This window comes from Rhea americana, unplaced genomic scaffold (assembly GCF_003343005.1).
Source record: "Rhea americana isolate MKP2758 unplaced genomic scaffold, rheAme1 scaffold_45, whole genome shotgun sequence".
NCBI classification, from domain to species: Eukaryota; Metazoa; Chordata; class Aves; order Rheiformes; family Rheidae; genus Rhea; species Rhea americana.
This window is the reverse complement of record NW_028186590.1, coordinates 3,897,467-3,918,015: the sequence shown is the minus strand read 5'-3', so window position 1 is coordinate 3,918,015 and position 20,549 is coordinate 3,897,467. Positions and strand designations below refer to the sequence as shown.

At 36.8% G+C, this 20,549-nt stretch overlaps 2 protein-coding genes across 2 annotated transcripts in view; both read left to right on the top strand.

Moving 5' to 3' along the window:
- CDC50A (cell division cycle 50 P4-ATPase accessory subunit A) overlaps positions 1-12,614 on the top strand; it is a 14,024-nt gene extending 1,410 nt beyond the window's left edge. Inside the window, exons 3-9 of the mRNA XM_085316088.1 lie at positions 5-211; positions 5,324-5,440; positions 6,155-6,262; positions 7,380-7,467; positions 7,949-8,092; positions 9,716-9,922; positions 11,555-12,614. Of these exons, the coding sequence (XP_085172214.1) occupies positions 5-211; positions 5,324-5,440; positions 6,155-6,262; positions 7,380-7,467; positions 7,949-8,092; positions 9,716-9,922; positions 11,555-11,748 (1,065 nt within the window). The 3' untranslated portion in view covers positions 11,749-12,614. The remainder of the gene's footprint in view (positions 1-4; positions 212-5,323; positions 5,441-6,154; positions 6,263-7,379; positions 7,468-7,948; positions 8,093-9,715; positions 9,923-11,554) is intronic.
- Positions 12,615-18,633: 6,019 nt separating this feature from the next.
- The window catches only part of COX7A2 (cytochrome c oxidase subunit 7A2), a 5,869-nt gene continuing 3,953 nt past the window's right edge, over positions 18,634-20,549 (top strand). Inside the window, exon 1 of the mRNA XM_085316055.1 lies at positions 18,634-18,721. Within this exon, the coding sequence (XP_085172181.1) occupies positions 18,677-18,721 (45 nt within the window). The 5' untranslated portion in view covers positions 18,634-18,676. The remainder of the gene's footprint in view (positions 18,722-20,549) is intronic.

Here is a 20,549-nt window from a genome sequence, read left to right as displayed (position 1 = left end):
GGCGGGCGGCGGCGCCGTGGGCGGCGGCGGCGGCGGGGCCGTGAAGACCCGCAAGCCCGATAACACGGCGTTCAAGCAGCAGCGCCTGCCGGCCTGGCAGCCCATCCTGACGGCGGGCACGGTGCTGCCGGCCTTCTTCATCATCGGCCTCATCTTCATCCCCATCGGCATCGGCATCTTCGTCACCTCCAACAACATCCGCGAGTACGAGGTGCGCGGGGCGGCGGGGCGCGGCCTCGCCCTSCCTCCGCGGCCGCCCGGGCCTCCGGGGCCGAGGGCCCCAAGGCGCGGGGAAGGGCTTGGGGCGCCGGCGGCGGGAGCCGGCCTGGATCGAAGGTGTTGCGGAACATAGGAATAGCTGGTTTGCTCTTGGCTCGGCGTCGGGTAGGAAAAGACAAAAGTGGATTTCGCACGGGGAAGTGGAGGTGGTTTCTGTGCTGAACTAATGCCTTGCCTTGTCTGTTTGAGTTTAGTTTAACATTTATACTCTTTCAAAAACTACTGTTAGTTACCCCGGCTAGGCATTGAGCTTAATGAGTGTCTGCTGAGCGGACAGTAGTTCTCCTGTCAATTTAAGTGAGCTTCTGGGGGAATTCATGCCAGYGTATAGTCAACATATGTCTCAGTATTGAGCTCCTTTTCCATAAGGGAAGAAAAAGTGTTCATCGTTCATGAGATACTGTCCATTACCATAAGTTATCTGAAGTTTCAAAGTAATTATAGTTTCAAGACAGAACTTTGTGCTGGATGCATTGCTATAATTCTTATGTATGAATGGTTTGTCATTTTAGATGCTGAGAGCCAGAGGTATATGTAACTGCACAGGTCTAAGAGAAAGAGACCTTCAAGAGTCTTTTTCTAATTATACTTACAAAACTTAATCGTTTATACCTGAAGCTTAGCCACACTTTTGTCATGAGAAGTTGCTTGCTGTTTCTCAGAATTGAATGCTATATCAAAGGTCCTTTTGATAGCAGAAWCACTTTGTATTGTAAGAAGCACATGAACACATGTGCTCAAATTGACAGCTCTGATTAGTTCCAGTAAGCTGGACCAAGATTAATTRTAAGATGGGGGAAATGGGGCTTGTTCAGTGTGTTGGAGAATGTATATATTATGGATCAAATCATTCCAGTCATTTACGTAAMTTGTCTTTTTCATGTAAGTAGTGTTCAGATCAGTGACATAATTGCTGATAACCAGTGACAATGAAGCCCCRTTAACTGATGAAATTGAGGTAGACAATGAATAGTAGCAGTATCTTGTCTATCTGGCACAATGCAAACAATGTTATAATAAAACCAGAAAAGGAAAATGACTTTTAAATTTTTTTAGAACCAAAACTCTACAGTCAAGGAAAGTAAAAGATGAAGTTAAAAAAATAAAGCTGAAATGTGTTTTACAGCCTCATAATGTTGTATGTAAGCTTATTGGCAGAAGAAGCATTTTTTTTTTTTTTTTAAGTTTGAGGGTGCATGATATTTTAAAGTTGACACAGGTACTTCAGAAAAGATTGTTAAGTTGTCATGGGTGTGTACGGTTTTTTAATGCCACCTTGTAGTCATATTTAAGATAAATATAATCACTTATTTTCAAAAGGACGCTCAGTTTAGAAAAGTAACAAATATGCGCACTGACACTGACTTGCTGACAGCTGCAYTTGAAATAGCCATACTCTTATGATAAAACAGCATAAACTCAGATTCTGATGATTTTAAGGTAAATAAAATCGAGTAAATCTGTGTGTGTGTGTGCATACACACACACACACACAAATATATATATATATTTAACAATGTGGATCAGTGGAACTCTTTTCTATGGGTTGATCTGTAAGCATAGAATACGCACCAGAGTTTCACCTGAGTCCAAAAATACAAGCTACTCCCTTACCTTGTATTTCTGTTGTGTGCATATTCAGAGATCTTATATACTATTGCTGCTTAGCAGTTCAGTCCTGTGCTCCTGCAGAGTTCTGCTATGTGCCGCCAACTACATGTTCATACRTAACACTAAAAGCCGTAAGTGAACTGGGAGCATGATTAATGCTCTCCTGCACAATCTGATTGCATATACAAAGCAGTAGTAGTCATYTACATTTGGAAGCAAGATTGAATTTATTTATTAATTCCAAGATATTCATGATTGGAAAGGAATTTATTTATTTACTTTTTTTCTGAGTGGGTTCAGACTTGTTACCCACCTCACATGAAGCTTTCCTCAGTCAGTTTAATAAGCTTTTYTGAGGACAAGAGGGACATAGTTCCTGAGTTCTGAGAGAATAACTTCAAGTTATAGTAGTTGAGATGTGCAGATAAAGATGGGGAAGCTTGTGTTCTGTTCTTTGATCTTCATGCATGTTTCATAGAGTGGTTTAATGCAGAAATTGTATGTGTATACACACATGCACACACGCACACATATATACATATATGAGATAATCATTTTAAAGGCAGGTAGACTAATACTTTTTATCTCGTCAGCTCAATTTTGAGGAGAAAGTTTAAATTGAGAAAGGCTTTACAGTTTAAATATTAAAACTTAAATGAAGCATTTTACAGTCTAGCATTTGGTCTCTAAATACCAGTGAGGGATGCAATTCAAGGTACAGCTACTGCCTGTATTTCTAGCTTAGAAGGCTCCCTCTGTGGTTGGCATGCTGGGTTTTGATAGTAACCTCCAAATGTTATTCACAAATAGCTGTAAATTTAGCTCTTGGAGACAGTGCCTGTAAAAGCTGGCTGCAGTGACTAAGCTCTTTTAAAAATGTAATTGGAACAGGAAGCAGAGCTAGTTATTTACTCTTGTCTTCTAGACAATAGCCTACCTGTTAAGTGTGTGTGTGTGTGTATATGTTTGTGAACTTAGTGTATTGGAGTTGAACAAAAGGTGTAATTTATGCCCCCAAAATAAATACCTGTATACAGTTGGAATCATTCCTAGCCCTTTCCTGGAATTAAAATTGTAGCCATTAGTATCTCAGGGAATTGTGCTGTTCTCATACAAGTGCAAGGACTGAGCAGCCAAATGCAGATTTTCCATTGATTTCCTTTATAAGCACTCTTTAGTTCAAACATAGAAGGTTTCCATGGTTTTAATGTACCAGAAATATAGTGCTTTTTATATTGGTTGTTCTGGTAGCACTTTCTCATAATTTCAAAGGGGGTAAATACCTTGGGACTATYCTGAAAATGATTTGGGTGGAAAATGAGGAAAGGCTACATGTTTATTTTTGACTTGTACTTCTAAAGAGTGAAAGTGTCTTCCTTCCACTCCCTGCTCTGGGAAGGATCATATTGACAGAGCATAATAAAATATAGTAAGAACTGACCATATATATATATATGTATGTGTGTGTGTGTGTGTGTGTGTATATATATATATAATTTATATATATATATATAAATTAACTTGGTGGCAGAGAGATCCCACCAAGTATGGAGAATATGCATGTACAATAGTTGTCTTATTTATATACTGTGAAAATACAAATGAACTGTGAAGGATCTCAAAAACCTGAAAAGTCTTTGGTAGCAGATAACTTTGATACACCAAATGTCCTTAAATCAYTGGTTCTTGAAAAGACCTATCAAGAAAGGACATGCTCTGTGGGTTTGTTGTACTCAGCTGCTGGCCATTCCCTGGAGACAGGATGCTGGGTCAGATGGATTTCTGCTGTGGCCCAATAAATTCTTAATGTAATAATGTCATTATTTGTCAAGAGATGAAAACAGATCAGATATATATTAAGCTACCTGAGGGCTTTAACAAAAGATATGTGGATCTTGGATAGCTTAGCTAAAGGGATAAGGATACCTGTTGAATGTAACCTGTAAATGTGGATGCAGAAAGAAAAATATATGTTAGCAGTTACTGTAGAGTAAAGCTCTTGGATAGTATTGAAGCTGACAACATTGGTCAAAAGTGTGGTTCTGTTTTCATATACATCACTTTCATGCTTAACACAATTTAGCTAATGGTATTTTTTTTAAAAATGGAGTCTTTAGTTCTTTTGCAACCTTTAAGTATTGAGTTTTGCTTTTGATCTGAGATAGTTCTTTAGTCAATGCAGAAGTTYTAGGATATGGAGGTAAAATCTTTTTCTAAAGGAAATGCTTTGTTAAGACTGCTTCAGCAGAAGAGAGAGAAAAAGAAAAAAACAATTAGCTATGAATGAACAAGATCTGTAGTTTGTTTAGAACAGCGGGGGTCAATGTTCTATRCCTAAACAGAGCACTTGAGGACTATTGATGTAGTGCTGTTTCCAGATCAACATAGTCTCAATATCTTGTTTGGTGAAGGAAGCAAAGACTACATGATCCTGWCCATCTTTCCCCTCTAATAGCTTCTGAAGCTGACTTGTTTCAGCTAGGTTTGTTAGAAGGGGATCTCATCTGTCAGAAACCTGGTAGCAGAACAGAAACTATGGATCTGATCTGAGATAGCAGAAGAACAGGCTTCAGTTGTTCCTTCCACATTGAAACTACTAATTCAAATGATACTGCTCTTAAATAGTTTGTTCATTTTGGCATATATTGCTCTGATTTGAGTTGAAATTCTAAATATAGACTTAATTATTAAGTTCCTAAATAGCGAATTATAGGCAGATCGAAGTTTTTTCGTCTTACACCTGAAGCTAACCTGCTGAGCCTGTGTAATTGTTTCCTGCCCTTCACATACTCAAGCCATACACAAGAGTGAGCTAATGCAATCAAATGGCTTCAGACAGCTTGGGGCATAGAATGAAGTCATGGCTGCTCAGAACATGTTATGTCATGGTAGCTTAAGATTGGTTTCATATGCTTTTTAAATTTTATTTGTTATTAATGAGCTGCACTATTAAAGACAAATAATTTAGAATAAGACAGTTTAACACTTAGTGTTGTCTTGTCTGTCTAAAAGTATTTGCCATTCTTGGCAAACCAGTACTAATGTCTTCATCTTCCCTTCTTTTGAGAAATCTTCTGACTCTATTTTGATGCCTATATATGGGCAACAAAGCAAAACCTTACATGAATGCCTTTTTGTATTAAAAATATAGACTGACTGTTTTTAGCCTTTTTGGGAAATATATAGAACCCCAAATCTACTTAGTATGTGTGTTTAGAAACATCATGTTGTCTTGAGTGTCTGTTTTTTCTTTTCTTTTTTCCTCAGCGGTAATGATCTAYCTCAGTGTTAAATTTATTTGAGGCAGAAATTAAACCTGAATAGGGTTTTAGTTGGTGTGGCATTCATTTTGCACTTCACTTCAACTCTATTTGGCTTGTTAATCCCAATTTTTTCCCTACCACTGTAAATTAATGRCTTTTTCCTATTATAGATTGACTATACAGGAACAGAGCCTTCTAGTCCCTGCAACAAATGTTTAAATGTGTCCTGGGATAGCACACCACCTTGTACTTGCACCATCGATTTCACACTGGAACATTCATTTGAGGTATGTTACCTTGTATACAAAGTAGAATTAGAATGGTATAATATGATTTATTTGATAATTGATAAGTGTGCTGCATTACGTAAGTCTTTTTTTAATTTTCTATTTGAAAGGACTGTTTCTAATTGTCTTATTAACTTGGACTTGATAGACCTTGTATGTGTTTGTTTTTGTGTGCCTTTTCAACAGGGGATGAAATGAGTATTAATATCTCCATCAGGAATTGCATAATATTAACTGAAATGCTTCTGTTGTATACATGCAGATTTACCTTCTATGTACTTGATGTATCATATAGCTAGCCAGTAGACCAGATATTCTTACGTGACTTAGAAAAGCTCAGTTCAACAAGAATTAGAAAAAACAGATAGTGTTTTCTGGCAAACTGGAGGCGAACCATAAAGCTTGCGTGCTTAGCATTGGAGATGAGATAAGTGTTGGAGTTCAGCACTAATTAATGTCTTACTGATAGTTTATGGCATGTTGATGCTGTTTGACTTTAGGATGCCAGCTTATATTAGGATAGTTCTCTTCATGTACTGTCAATGGGAAGAGAGAATTGAGGCTCCTAATTTATTAATGTTGCTGTAAAATAAAACAAAATTTAAGAAGTCAAAACTTAAGCTTTCTTTCAATCACTGTTTTAATGTATTTCATTGATCTCTTATCTTTTTTACATGAATGAAAATCCATTTTGCTTCATCTTGCTTGTTGTAGAGCAATGTATTCATGTATTATGGACTTTCCAACTTCTATCAAAACCATCGTCGTTATGTGAAATCTCGAGATGACAGCCAACTAAATGGAGATAACAGTTCATTACTTGTAAGTATTTATACCTGGATATCACTAAACAACTTCTGACTATTACATAAATTGCCACATACCAGAGTGTATATTTTAATAATACTTAGGTACTAGATCTTTTTTTCATAATATAAGCTGATGATGAGGAATTGATATTTTGGTTACAGGAAGTGACTGTGTAATGTACTGTAATATTTTATGGAAATAATTTCAGCTGGTGGATGGCAATAGTGTACCTTAAGCATTTCTCAGTGTTGAAYAGTTTAAATCTCAAGAGTTTGTCTATCATGTTATCTTCAGCCAATAAGATCTGCTATCTTTATCCATTCTGTGTGAAGTTCTCATTTTCATTGTAAAATAATTTTCAGTTACTTAGCACTTAATTTGGTCTAGTGCAGCTAAATGAATCTGTTTTTGTAGACTCAGATTCAGTTTCAATCCTGAACTTCAGCATTATTAGGAAACATCTGTACTATGTATTCTGTTCAGAATACTGTATAATGCTTATGACTAGACCACTGCTCTTTCCTAATTTTTAGACATTAGAGGAGTACAAACATATTTTGGTCTTTATGTGGCTCCAGCCAGAATTACTCTTTTTTTAAGTGTTCTAAAAGGGGAGTGCCAAGAGGTTACAACTGATGACTGATACTGGGTCTTTTTCTGTTTGCACTTCTGGCATATTACTGGAATCCTTGCAACTTTTTGCATTTTGTGTTACACTTCTGGGGAGGTTTTGGGTTTTTTTTAAGTCTATTTTTTGAATACTGACTTATTAAAAAATACCCTTCCTCAAAAAAATGCTTGAATATTCCTGATGGGGAAAATGCTACTATCAAAAGATTAAAACAAAAAAGTTCTAATAGAGAGCTTCCCTTAAGAAAACAAACAGAAACCTCTTACTTTTTTTAGTATGGCTTTTGTGAGATTCCAATTTTATTTAGTTTTTATTCATACTTTGAAAAGAAAAATCATTATGCTCTCCAGTATTCAAGTATTTGTAAATAACTTGACTTAAATGTACCACRAAAAAATATTTTGTTGAGATGTGCAGATTGAGGTATTGTAGGAAAAACAAAGTTAATTGGATAGACTGGCACAGACTTACCTGCCTCTTTTTCTTTCTAAATATCAGAATCCAAGTAAAGAATGTGAGCCTTACCGCACAAACGAGGACAAGCCTATTGCTCCTTGTGGAGCTATAGCCAACAGTATGTTTAATGGTATGATATCACCTTTAAATTAGTACTTAAAGATGTTTTCATGATCTAGTGTATGTTTCATATTGTGCTGGAAGTTAATCTGAGTAAGAGCATGATTTTTTCCTTTCGAATTAATTGTTCCATATGGATAGGTATTTTGTGCATTACTGCTGTTGCTTTTTTTATTTTCATTTTGAAAGGGCTATCAGAATTGAGTTAATATTATAGCATACAGTAGGTGGAAATACCTGTTGTGAGAAGCTGTTACAGCTATGGAATAAATATATAGATATTATGTACATATAATACACTGCTATCTAATACACATAGATGCTTAAAGAATAGTTTGTGGTTGCAGCAGGCAGATGATGTCCACTTTTTTGTTTGCTTTTGTTTATCCTGGAGAGAGTTTCACTGCCTGTGAGAATCATCTGTTAAAATGAAAGTATGGGGTTTTGTGTATGTGCATTAAGTTTATTTCCAAATTTGAATTTCTCCTTAGATACATTGGAATTATACCGCATTGATAATGATACAAGGATTCCCATTACTTTGATTAAAAAAGGCATTGCATGGTGGACAGATAAAAATGTAAAGTTCAGGAATCCTTCAGGGGATACAAATAACTTAACTGCACTTTTCCAAGGTAAGAAAGATTGGGAATTTTAAGAACAAAATACTAGCAGAACACTTCAAGTGCACTTTGATTCAGCCTGAATTTTACCTCACTGACAACATTTCAGTGAGTGTAAAAGTACTGTGGTTCTCTGAAAAAAATTAAGTTAAAGACTGCTATAGAAAGATTGCCTATAAATAATGAAGGCTATAAACTCAATGTGAAAATGTGTGTGTTTAACTTTTCTATAATCATTTAAACTGAAATTAGGGCCCATTTTTATTCTATTTTTTGTCTTTCTGAAGTTCCAGATAACTACTTTCAGTCAATGGCTTATCATCAACTTAGGTCTATTGCTCTTATTTTCTGTGTTATGGGTAATATAAAGCTTTATTATACAGGGGAGAGGGGAAGCCTATTTCATTGCAGTACAGARAAGTATTAGCTGGCAAAATTTATTTTTTAGTAATAATCATTATCTGTCAGATATGCATTTAGTATTGATTAAAAGAAGATGATTGATCTGAAAATACTCAAACAGGTATTCAAATAGAAAACTATTTTAAAAGGCTTATAGTTTTTCTAGTTTTTTAATGCTCCTTGTGGCAATTGTTCTTTAGTTTTTACTTACTTTGTCTTTTCTGTGACTCTTTGGCAGCTAATTCCTATTTTTATGTTGTGGTGGTTAAAAGGTTCCTGGGTTAAGTGATTTTCCTCGTTGTACTTTGGATCGTTGAAAAATCAGAGAATAATATTTTATGTGAACTTTAACTTCTGATCTTTATTTCACTTGAAGATTGAAAATAGACTAATATACGCACTACTGTAGGGTTTGAGTTTAAAACAGATCCTGCAGTTGTTTTAAACAAACTTTATATATGGCGTTTTCATTTTAATATGCCTACTGGTAGATTGTGCATAGATTTCTAAAAACGTGATGTTTTTTGGGATGAGAAGAAACTAAATTCTGCCTTGGTTGTTGAGGTAAAAACAGTTTGRTAAAGCAAAATTGTATTTGGCTAACAATGTCTGAAAGTAATCTTCCTCAGGGCTTTAAGGTGTGTGTACATATGGAAGGTATATAATAGCTTCTGGTTTAACCTGATGTGGGTTTATTGTTTAGTCACAGCCAAATTATGTGTTACCAAACTGATGCTACCCTTGGAAAGGCAGATAACTTATCCTAATATCAGTGCAAAATTGTATTTTCAATAGATTAAGGAAAATAGTGTGCAAGACACTAGTGTGACATCATCTGAAACATTGTGCATAATTTTATTTGCTCATAGACAAAGAGGTGGTAGTCAAACTAACAACTGAGCAGAGGAGTTGCAATCATAATGGAGAATTATCTCACTAAGGTAGACTAATATTTTGAGACAAACCTTCCTAATCCCTGTAAATATTTAGGGTAGGAGAACTTGTTTAATCTATTGAGCAGTGCTGGCATGAGAATAAGTGGATAGGAACTATTATTTAAGTTGCAAAAAATAAAAGTTCTTAAACAGTCCAGCAGTCTTGCAATAGGAATGAGCCAGCCTATCCCTAATACTTGGAAGCTATACATGTTTTTTGTAATATCAACATGAAATGACACATGGGGTCATCAAAATTCAAGTCCTGTATTTTATTAATATTTTTGTTTAATCTTAGGCACAACGAAGCCTGTAAACTGGCCCAAGCCGGTGTATATGCTGGACTCAGAGCCTGACAACAATGGCTTTATCAATGAAGACTTTATTGTGTGGATGCGTACTGCTGCTCTGCCTACGTTTCGCAAGCTGTATCGTCTCATTGAAAGGAAGAATAACTTACAGCCTACCTTACAGGCTGGAAAATATTCTTTGGATATCACATACAGTATCCTTAAAAAAAAAATTAAAAGGTGCTAATGGCATTAGCTGGATTACAGGGGTATATGTTTGTGGAAGTTCAAATTGAACTGGCCTCTTCTAGGATCTCTTGAAAAGAGATGATAATGAGCAGTGGTGAAAAGTGTTCGTGAGAATTGCATAGAATAATTAATAATTACTGTCTTGTACTCCTGTGTGAGTTTATAAAATCGTGCATGTTCAGTTTGATAAAATTCAGTCTAATTTTTAGCTTTCATAAGTGAAATGACTGGGTTAGTTTAACTTCAGGATAGCTTTGTGAAATCTAAGTTGTCTCAACTAGTTAGAGTATCTTCTGAAGAGTGTGACTTTGCAGGGTTGCCCAGAGTGCTTTTTCTTTTTTTTTAAGCCTAAAAATACATAATAGTTCAGATCAGAAAAATTGGAAATATCCTACATCAGAGAATGAAGGATCTTCAGATGCATCCTGATACAGGTGATACTTCGCCTCAGCCAATAAGCCTTCTCGATACCCGTTACATGGCCAAAATGTTGAAGCCACAGCTGGCTATTTTCTTGTTCCTGCCAGAGTTTACCTGTAAAATACTCTGTAGGCATGCTTTACTTTATCTCAGGTTGGTAACATAGTCAGTTTGCCATGTGAAATTTTTATTAATTGGCATATGCACTGCTAATCCTTTTCTGCCTTCCTGTGATTTTTCTGTGGACTATTAATTACTGCCTTGACACTAAAGGGCGTTGAATAGCTGTGGGATGCCTGTCATGAATGCAGGAGYGTAACCTTTGTTAAGGAGTTCAGGGCCTGCTCTAGGTCCTTGTGTGGCAGTACGTGTTGTTGTAAAATTACTCTACTTGTGGACTTATTCCAGAACAACTTGCTCTGCCCTGCAGTAGSTCAAATCTGTGCATAAAATTAAATGGCTACCTTCACAGTGAGAAGGAAATTAGGTAGCTTTTGTATTGTAAAGGAATTAAGAGAAGCATTAGAAAAAGAAGTTGGTAGCCTAGAAATTTGAGAGTACGTTCTCAACCTGTTAAGTTTAAAGAATAACGATGAGATGTAATCTAGGACAGATCAAACTGACTTCGGAGGAGAGAAAAAGGCCAGAGCTGTGCAGCATGTGGATAATGGCCTGTCATTCTGTTTTGGACAAACTACAGAATAGGCAGAAATGCAGGAGTGTTGTCATAGAATTCTTAAGGTCTGAAAGCTCTCAATCATTTGTTTGGTTGCTGCCTAATGCTCATCTAGATAGCTGCTATAGTCATCTTTGTTGCAAAATTTTGGGGAGCACTTACAAAAATGAAGGAATGTCAGTAATAACTTCATAATTAAAGAATCTGATTTGCCCTCATTTTATAGAAGTTATTTTCAGAAACTGACAAACTTGTCCATATACTCTTCACTTAAAAAGAGGTTGAGAAATGTCTACCATGGCATTTTTATTGGCATAGTTGAGAGTGCATAGGTTAATCTTTGTCTAAATAAAGAACACAGTCTTTAATATCTGCATTTCCAGTATTCACAGAGGAATGTTTGTGTTTGGAGGCCAAATGAAATAATCCAAGATTGTAATGTGCCAGACAAAATACAAATAAGTTTGGGAATGTGCTTCTTGTTTTCCTATATGTTCTTCAGATTATCCTGTACACAGCTTTGATGGACGAAAAAGAATGATCCTAAGCACCATCTCGTGGATGGGAGGCAAAAATCCCTTTCTGGGAATTGCTTACATCACTGTGGGTTCGATATGCTTTTTCTTAGGAGTCGTTTTGCTGATCATCCATCACAAATACGGAAATCGAAACACTAGTGCAGACATTCCCAATTAGTCTTGCATTCTGAAAACCAATGTACTGCATGTGCATCAAGGCCAGTCCAGAATGGACCCAGTTTTTGGAAGCTAAATCTTTGCCTATGTCACTTGTGAGGCTGGGTGCATTTTTTTTTTAAATTTAAATCCCCTTTTCCCTTCATTGTGGATTAACTTTTGAAAATGACGGGTATACAATTAGCTATATTGATTGTATCTCTGCTTATGTCAGAAACAATTTTCTGATATTTGCCTCTAACTGGGCAGGCCACATGATGCATATAGCTTCTGTTCCTTTGATGCATCTGCTGCTTGTTAMCGTGCTGTGTAATGTCAGTATGATTCAGTACATATAGATTGTGTGGAGAAAGACTGTTATGACATACTGTGTAAATTTTTAAGAAWCTTCAGAATTCAGGTGTCAGTGCTGTTGAAAGGAAAAGTCAAGTCTTCAATGTTTTTTCAATTTACTGTGTTGTGTGCATGGGCTCTTACGTTTCTTGCTGAGATGTTAATATATTTATATAAGTTGTTAAATATTTTTCCTATGTCCTACTCAATTCTGTTATGTTAAATACTCAAAGTGCAGTGTAAATTACAGCACTTGATTCTTTTTATATTTACAACAAATGTGCCTGGCCAGTAAACTAGCATCTTGTGAAGAGATTGGAAAACCTATTTGTTAATTATCTGCATGAGTCCATTCTAAAGTGTGTTCTAAATTGGGAAGCACTTGCTGCAGGTAGAACCTGCTTGGTTCTAATTTGCTTTGCTTTAATTCATTTCTAATACTAGTTTACCTATTGTGCTTGCTGGTTTTGCTTCTTATGACCAAATCCAAGCATTAATCAAGAAGACATTAAAATATTTTTTTCCATTCATAAACCTGGTTTGGATAGTTCTTTTACTGAAGGAGTTTCTTTTCTTTCTTTTTCTTTTTTTTTTTTTAAAAAAACTTTTCAGAGCAATATTCCAAATAGTGTTTCTTTCAGCCTGTTTTCCTGGTGGAGAGGAGGTTTCATTTTGGTTGCATAGACATTGTTAGCATTAGTCTTGATGAATCCAGAATTTTTTATTTATTAGTGTTGTCAGTTTGGTTTTTCTTATGTGTATTTTAAATGAATGACCTGCCTGTACGCTCCTNGCATATATATTCCAAGCAACTTTGCTATAAAGGAAAGGTCATGCTGTGTTTCCTTGTTTGGAGTAAACGACACATTACCTTCTTGCTGTGTTGAGATACTGAATTACAGAAATTCAAGAATGGAGATGACAGTAGCCTCTCTTTCAAATACAAGTTGAGCTTGCTGTGAAACCAAATTTAAGTGTTGCAGTTAGAAGCAAAATGTGGGTTAGTGTCTTAAATCGTATTACTGAAGGGTTCACTTTTTGAGTTAATTCAACATTATCTGTAACCTGTAAACTGTAAACTATTACTTTTCGGTGTTTTTTTTTTTTTTTTTTTTAGATGATGCACAGAAATTGTAATGTATATGGTGGAGATCACTTTATATGCAGCAGGCTTGATAAAGAATTAAATATATATTTAAAAAGAACTAATAAATTCTGCAAACAATTTACTAAGATTTTATTTTGTTCTTTAAGGTGCATTTGGTTCACCTGTGTAAAAACATTAAGTGTGAATATGATTCAGGCAAGTTATATTTCTGGGGTTGCATATTTGTTATAAGGTATTTCTTCATAGTATCATTGCTCAACATCTAACTACCTTCTAAAACAGTACTGTATTCATTTATCATGTGACCATTTTTTACTGAATTATTTCTTTTGTGTAATCTTACAAGCTAACAGTTTTAGTATTTAAGTTTGTATGAACCGTGGAATGAGGCTAGCTTTCCATAACTGCATATAATAATTTATTTGCATAATATAGTGATGCAGCATAGGGCCATTTAACCATCTAAAAGACTGTTTAAGATTCTACAGTGTTGTATTTATATGCTGCTGGAGTTATAGAATAAGAGTATGTAACTTTGATATTTGTATATCGCAAAGCAGAAAATTCGCACAAAATGCTAAATAAACTGGCTTTTATCTGTAGAGTAGTTGCTAGTCCAGAACTTATTGAGCAAGCAAGGGGACGTCTCTCAATTACTGATTATTAACATATTCTGATTTTTAAGCTGAGTGTTTGAATGAAGCAAAATATACGTACGCTTAAAGTGACRTAATTTCCGTCTTTTTTTCAAGTAGGGAGTGCTGCCTTTTGGGCTGCATTCAAAATTAGAAAAAAAATTTCTATCTCAAAATATTTTCAATACCTTATCTTTGTAGTAAATGTAACTGTCAGTGCTTCTCTGATCTTCTCAATGTACCGTCTTCTTAGTGCACCAAGATAAGTATTGCTGTTTCCTTTTTGCTACAATTAAAATTTTTTGTCTACAAGTCTATAGCAGTAAATACTTGTTCCGCAATATGCCTGACAAGCTTAAAATGCCTCTAAAACCCTAAAATGCCAGATGAAATTGGTGAACTCTTCACCTGTTCTCATTTGTCATGGTGTCACAGTGATAATTTAACTTTCATGATACTTGACTTTTTAAATTTTTTTATAAATTGCCCACATGTAGTGTGTTTAAAGATCAAACCACAGTGACCCTAATAGCTGCCCCTTCTCAGGGCAGTGTTCAGTGTCCTGTTTTTGGATTTTACTGCTTGCAACCTGATTCTTTAGTGGCATCTTTCAGAGGCATTTGCTACCAGGGTTCACTCAGAATAGAAAGAGCAATACTTCTCATCTCTGGATGCTAGTTGTGTGCTTTCCGAATCYATTCAGCCGAGGCAGGGCCTGAAGTGTGAGAGATGGTAAGCTTCCTGGAGGCTGCTGTTGGCATGAGGAGCCTGATTATAAATGAATCTTTCCTGGAAAGTGTAATTTGGGAAGCTGAGATACAGCCTTCTCTTCTGCAGAAGCTCTGCAAATACATTCTTTTGTGTGAGACCCACTTCCTAAGCACTGTTCCAGTCTCTCTTTAAAATCTTCATATTGGTAACAAAGCAATTTGTCACTTCAAGTTTTTTTTTTTTTTTTTTTTTTTATATCAGGCTAGTTGGGAGTTGTTAGTTGGGTTTGTCTGAGACAGAACAAAGAGAAATGAGAAGGCTACTTCAGAGCCTTTACCTCACAAGGTGACATTGGTACAGAAACTAGATACTCAGCGCCCTGATTTTGCTTTCATAATGAAAGCAAGGCCTTGACAAATGCAAGCCTTGTCCTTTTTTTTTTTTTTCTAGTGTCAGGTAACATCTGCAAGCATATATGTATCTGATTCACTGTTCTATTTGATTGAGTCAATGTGGTTAGTGTTAGGATTGGATTCAACAGCATGCATTAGTGACTGTGCCTTTTTCTCTGTGCTACTTGCAGTGGGAAGATGAGGGTTATAGTATGTGTAGACACACAAATGTCCAAGATCCATCTGAAATGAGCATCTAGTGGAAAGATGTGATTAAGCCTAAAGCAGAATGTACATAGATAGTTTTGAAAAAAAAAAATACTGATTGTAACGCAACCACTGAAGACAACAACTGTACAGTAATCTGGAGGTACTACAAATGGATCTAATTCTTAAAGTTTCTATAACAAGAATATGATTTTTGATGATCTTGCTTGAAAAAAATCAATCCCATGAGGGTTTTGCATTGTGCATTGACCTAATCAGTGAAGATTAGGAAGAAAAAAAAAAGAAAAACAAAAAAAAGCCAAACTTATTCCATGTAAATTGGAGACAAGGTGAGAAATGAAGTGAAATAAATAGACTGACTTTCTCAAATAAGAGCACAAAAATGGTTATCTACTATTGTCTGTGTTAAACAGCCTTTCAGAAATTCTCAGCATGCTCCAATTAGGAGAAAAAATGTAAAAATTTCTGTCAGTTTTGTTCTTGACTGTCTTCAGCAGCAGCATGGTCAGTTAATGGAAGAGGCTTACCTACTACTGCTTCCAGCAGCATGAAAACTGATTCCAAGACAGAAAGCCTGTTTGAGTGCCATGATCCTGACTTGGTGACTTTTCAGTATTAACTTTACCTCTGATCAGCATAATTCCATCTATGCCAAAATGTGAAGTCTAACCTTACTTGACAGTTTTTATTTAGACAGAAGTGCATTAGGGTATCACCTGCTAACAACTAGTATCTTTATATAATCTGAGTCACAAATAAGAAACCATCTTCTTCTGAGCCTCTCACTTCAAATACACTCAATCTGTTTTGAAATCAAATAATACTGTAGGTTACTCTTGCCATCATTTTAGTTTATGCCAACTGCTACTACAAAGTCTGAGGTTGCTGTCAAAAATGATCTAGTTCATTTCCTTTGGGGAATAAAATGAGTAGCTATAAAAGCATGAATCAATAATTATTGAAGCTCAGGAAGTTTTAAAAATGTTTTAATTGATTTGAAACAAAATGGGAGGAGTTCTCTCCTGTGAGCCATTGTTTCAGATAAGATGACCTGAAAGAAGCGATGAAAACAAACCAGGCTGGTTCCTGACTTACTCAACTCAAGCAGTGGATTGTGCCCAGATTTTTACCCCCCCCCCCCCCAAAAAAAAAAAAAGTGACATGTTTTAAAGAGTGTTGGAGAGCCAGGAATGTAATTAATTGTTATGAAAATGGGAAAGATTGGACCATGGCAATTTTGGAAGAAACGAGAATGCAATTGCTTGCAGGTTTGCCTAGTGAGGTCCAGAGTTAGGCAGCCGAAGTTAGTATATGCTTCATAATGGATGTTTGTAAACCTTGAGAAAAACTCTTCTTTTATCTTTCAGCTTCTTAGGGAATGCGCCGAGGGAGGAAACTTCTAATTATCTTGAAATTAATATTGCTTTTACCATTCTTGTCAAAGTCTTGTCAAACTCATGCAGCAGAAGTTCTGCTAATAGAAACAAAAGCTCTGTTTAGCTAATGCGGACTGTGATAAGAAGCTTCTGTCTTGGGGAAAACAAATACTTTGGGGCGGAAGGGGGAGGAAGGAGTTCTGGATAAATGTTACCTCACAGATACGGGCTACTGGTTTTGGAGGAAGTAGGGCTAGCAGAAAGGTGGCTTTTATTCTGTTAGTGCACGTGACAGTAGTGTAGTAGTAGTAGACAGTAGTGTTCCCTCTGTGAAATCAGATGGCTATCAGTTTGCTGTTCTGAGGAAAATTTTCCACTCTGCGTTTTCAGAAGGGACAGAAAGCACTTGAAGGACTTAAATTCTAGCCTCAGACCTAAGAAGATGGTTCCCAGTCTCTCCCTCTTTCAGCTGGTGCTTGGTTCCAAGCACGCTTGTTAGTGGAGAGAAGTAATAAACAGCCAGCATGCCTTGAAAAATAAGGCTTGTCAATGTTTAGATTACGATGAGTTTCAGAAACCTGAAAGTTGGAAATGACCGTCATAAATTTTTGAATAGTCTTCAAAACTGTAGSTGATTATTGTTGTGGTAATTAAAGCTCTTAAATCAGTGTGGTTCAGTACCTGTTACAATTATGTGAGTTGATATAACATCATTGCTGGTAATGTTTACCACTCTTATCAGTTTGCWGTCTTTGTAAATATGAGATAATAGCTAAGTTCTACAGAAGAGCCTGCTAAACTTACCTGAATGCATCTCACTTAAACAGTTCTGAGACTTCTTTGTGCCTAACTGGAAAACTAAAAATCCCAGATGCCCTAGGATAATCCAGCGTGTGACAAATGGAGTTGATGGACTCCACCTTTTTTCACTGTTGAGCTAAAGATTGAGAGCAAGGGATTTCTTAATAATTTCTGTTACTTTCTAAACAGTGTTACTTGAACAATGGATTAAATTCTACACARTCTGAACCTAGAACTGATATACTGCAACTCATTCTGGTGTACATATATTCACAGTACTGTYGGAAAAGCAGGCAGCAAATCCATCYAAGGAACAGAAATAACCTTCCAGTTACTGAATYTTCTCCCCAAGTTCCTCTCTGAAGTTACACTAACAGCTGAGAAGGGGCACCTAGGGATCAAAAATGACCTTACAGTAAAAACTAAATAAATGAATCTCTGGACTGCATCTGTATAAGGAAAGTTAAGTGTGCTTAACCATTTAGAAGCTGATGAAACACTTCCAAAAACAAGTTGAGCCTCTACAGCCTTACTTCTAACAATACCATATTTTATTTTAGGAGGACCATATGGTCAGCAGGTGTCACAATTATATATAATCTGGGTGCAGCCTAATCTGACTAGTAATTTTTAAAGTCTTCCCAAGGTGACTCAAATAAAAGTTTTTGTAAGATCATCAGAGGTAAAGACCTAGATTTTGTTCCTGATGCTTTCAGTGGAAGAGTTGGGAAGAAAACTGGTGTTGGTAGATTATGGAGAAGGAAAACTGCACTGCTGCTGCTTTGCTAACAGCTTCAAATAAATTTTCTATGTCTCCCATACCTAGGTAGGCTCTCTAATTGCAGAGGTATTGGTCAAGAAGCTATCACCATCATCTCCTTTCCTCATATTTTCTGTGCAACTTCCGGATGGTGGTTTGCAGGCAAGGTAGAGGAATAATTAGTTCAAGAATGCTAGTGGARAACTGAGTGACTGCTSGCCCCATACTRTTTAGTCTTGGGCAATTCTGGGCTYGGGAAAWCACAGACCGTAAAATTCTTATTCAGCTAGTAAAATCGAGGTCCTTTGAGTGTTAGGAGGTGGCTGTGTAGTCTGCACAACTTGTTACTGCCATAATACAGATACTCTATTTAGCTGCAGGTTACCCTGTTCAGAGCCACATCTACTCAAGAGTAGACAGTTGCTTGCTGTCTTCCCAGCACGCTAGCTCAGAAACATGTATGAGACACTAAAAGCAGACAGCCTATGGCAAAATGCCAGAAGGCTACTGCTCTTCTGTATCTAGGCAGTGTTTAAAGCAGTCTTTCCGAGGAAGCTGTGCGTTTGGTGTAACACGGGGGAAATAATGAACATAAGTCCCCAAACCTTGAGCTTACACTAYGACAAAAAGGTAATATTGTCAAGTTCCTTTATTGTGATGTTAGTGTGTTAAACAACTCAAAATAACTGGTAAACTGATTATACTGGTAAAACATGGTGTGTTTTCTCTCTTCATGCACAATACAGCCTTTAAYTCAGGTAGTTACTTTGTTTGCAAGAAAAATTATCAGTGGGCAGGCAAGCCTTAGGAGGAAGTTTAAAAAAAAAGTGGAGGGAAATTCAGGTTGGTTAGGTTGAATGTTGACTCTCTTTATTTTTATTTTTTTAAAGCAGAGGATTTATTTATCTTCCTATGATCATCTTAAGAGGTCAAACCAATTTTTTTGTGACATGTAGTTATTAGTTTACAGATTAACAGTTACCTTTTCATTCTTGTTTAGACAAAACTGTTAAATAGCTAGGTTTTGATTAACAGTTTAATTATTTTTCAATAAAATACATGCAAACGTTACTGTAGCCTGATAGGAACAGTAGCTGTTTTTTGCCTCTTAGTTGAAATATTCTCACCGTGAGGTTGCAAGTTGTCATTTCTCTTCCTTTCCCTCGAGTTTTCATTTCTTTATAAAATACTCAACACTTGAGACGAGATGTGCTTGCTCTGAGCAGCCCTTTTGTAGCTTTGATAACCTGCGTACTATGTTTTAAGTAAGGCCTTTCTCTTGTATAGTGTATTTTGATGGGCAAGAGCACTGAAGCACAGATTCAGACAGAGCAGATTATTGTCCAYGCAACAAAAACTAAACAATAATTATTTCTCTGGAGATTATGATCCTTTTAGTAGTGTTTAAATGCAACTGAGTATATGATATCAAAATATGAATATTGTGTACACTCAGAGGATGAAAGATTGGAAGAGTAATGAATAGAAAACTTTTACAGAAGTAGTAATGTATTCTGTGTTATTCCCTGAAGCATTGCTCAAGTCTTTGGAAACTGTTAAATAATGGGTTCATGCTCTTCTTTTGTTATAACACGTTTTTTCTCTTCGGTTATGTTTTCTAAATGGTATTTTTAGTATTCCACTCAGCTAGAACTATACCTGTGATACCTTTTTATATTTTTAATTGGTTTCTTTTAGAGCACCTCAAAAGATTGCGAAGTGCTGTGCTTTGAGATACAGTTCTTGCTTCCATACCAAGTTGAGCACTAACTTGCTGTGTTTTGACAAATATTTTTCATCAGGCGGTTTGGCACCTGTGCAAAAGCAGCACAATGCCAAAATCTTGAGTGCTTTGCAACTGCAGCAAAGTCAGGAAATACTATTCCTGACTGGCTCATATTTCAGTGCAAAGCTGAAGCATGAGAAGATGTAAYCATGGGGCTGGATCTGCAATGCAGAGGAATAACACAGGTTTGTTGAAATACTTCCATAAAGGGGCAAATAGATTCTTCAGATTCAAGCTGGCCTGCATTTTACACAACTGTAGCATTACTTCACTGTCTTCATCTCTTCCATGAATTTATCAAACTGCCCTTTGGCCCTGTGGAAGTAGCTGGTATTTGCAAAACCCTGTGGCAACAGGTTCCACAATTTATGCTGTGTTGCGTGTGAGAACGACCTTTTTTGACCTGCCACTAGCTGWCTTAGCTTTTTGTGTGTACTTCTTGTGTGGCGTGTGGAGGTCGCTGCCGCCGTCCCGGGCTGGCAGCGGGCGCGCTGCATGTCACGGCAGCCGTGAGGGCAGCTACCGCAAGATCTTTCCGGGCCCGAAAGCAGGCCGCTCTCGAGCAACCCGCGCCGAGGCCGAGGGCCCGGGGCCGCGTTTCCTCTCAGGCAGGCGCCGACCCGAAGCCGCCCGCTCCCGGCCCTGACCGTCAGGGCGGGGGGGGGGAGGCCC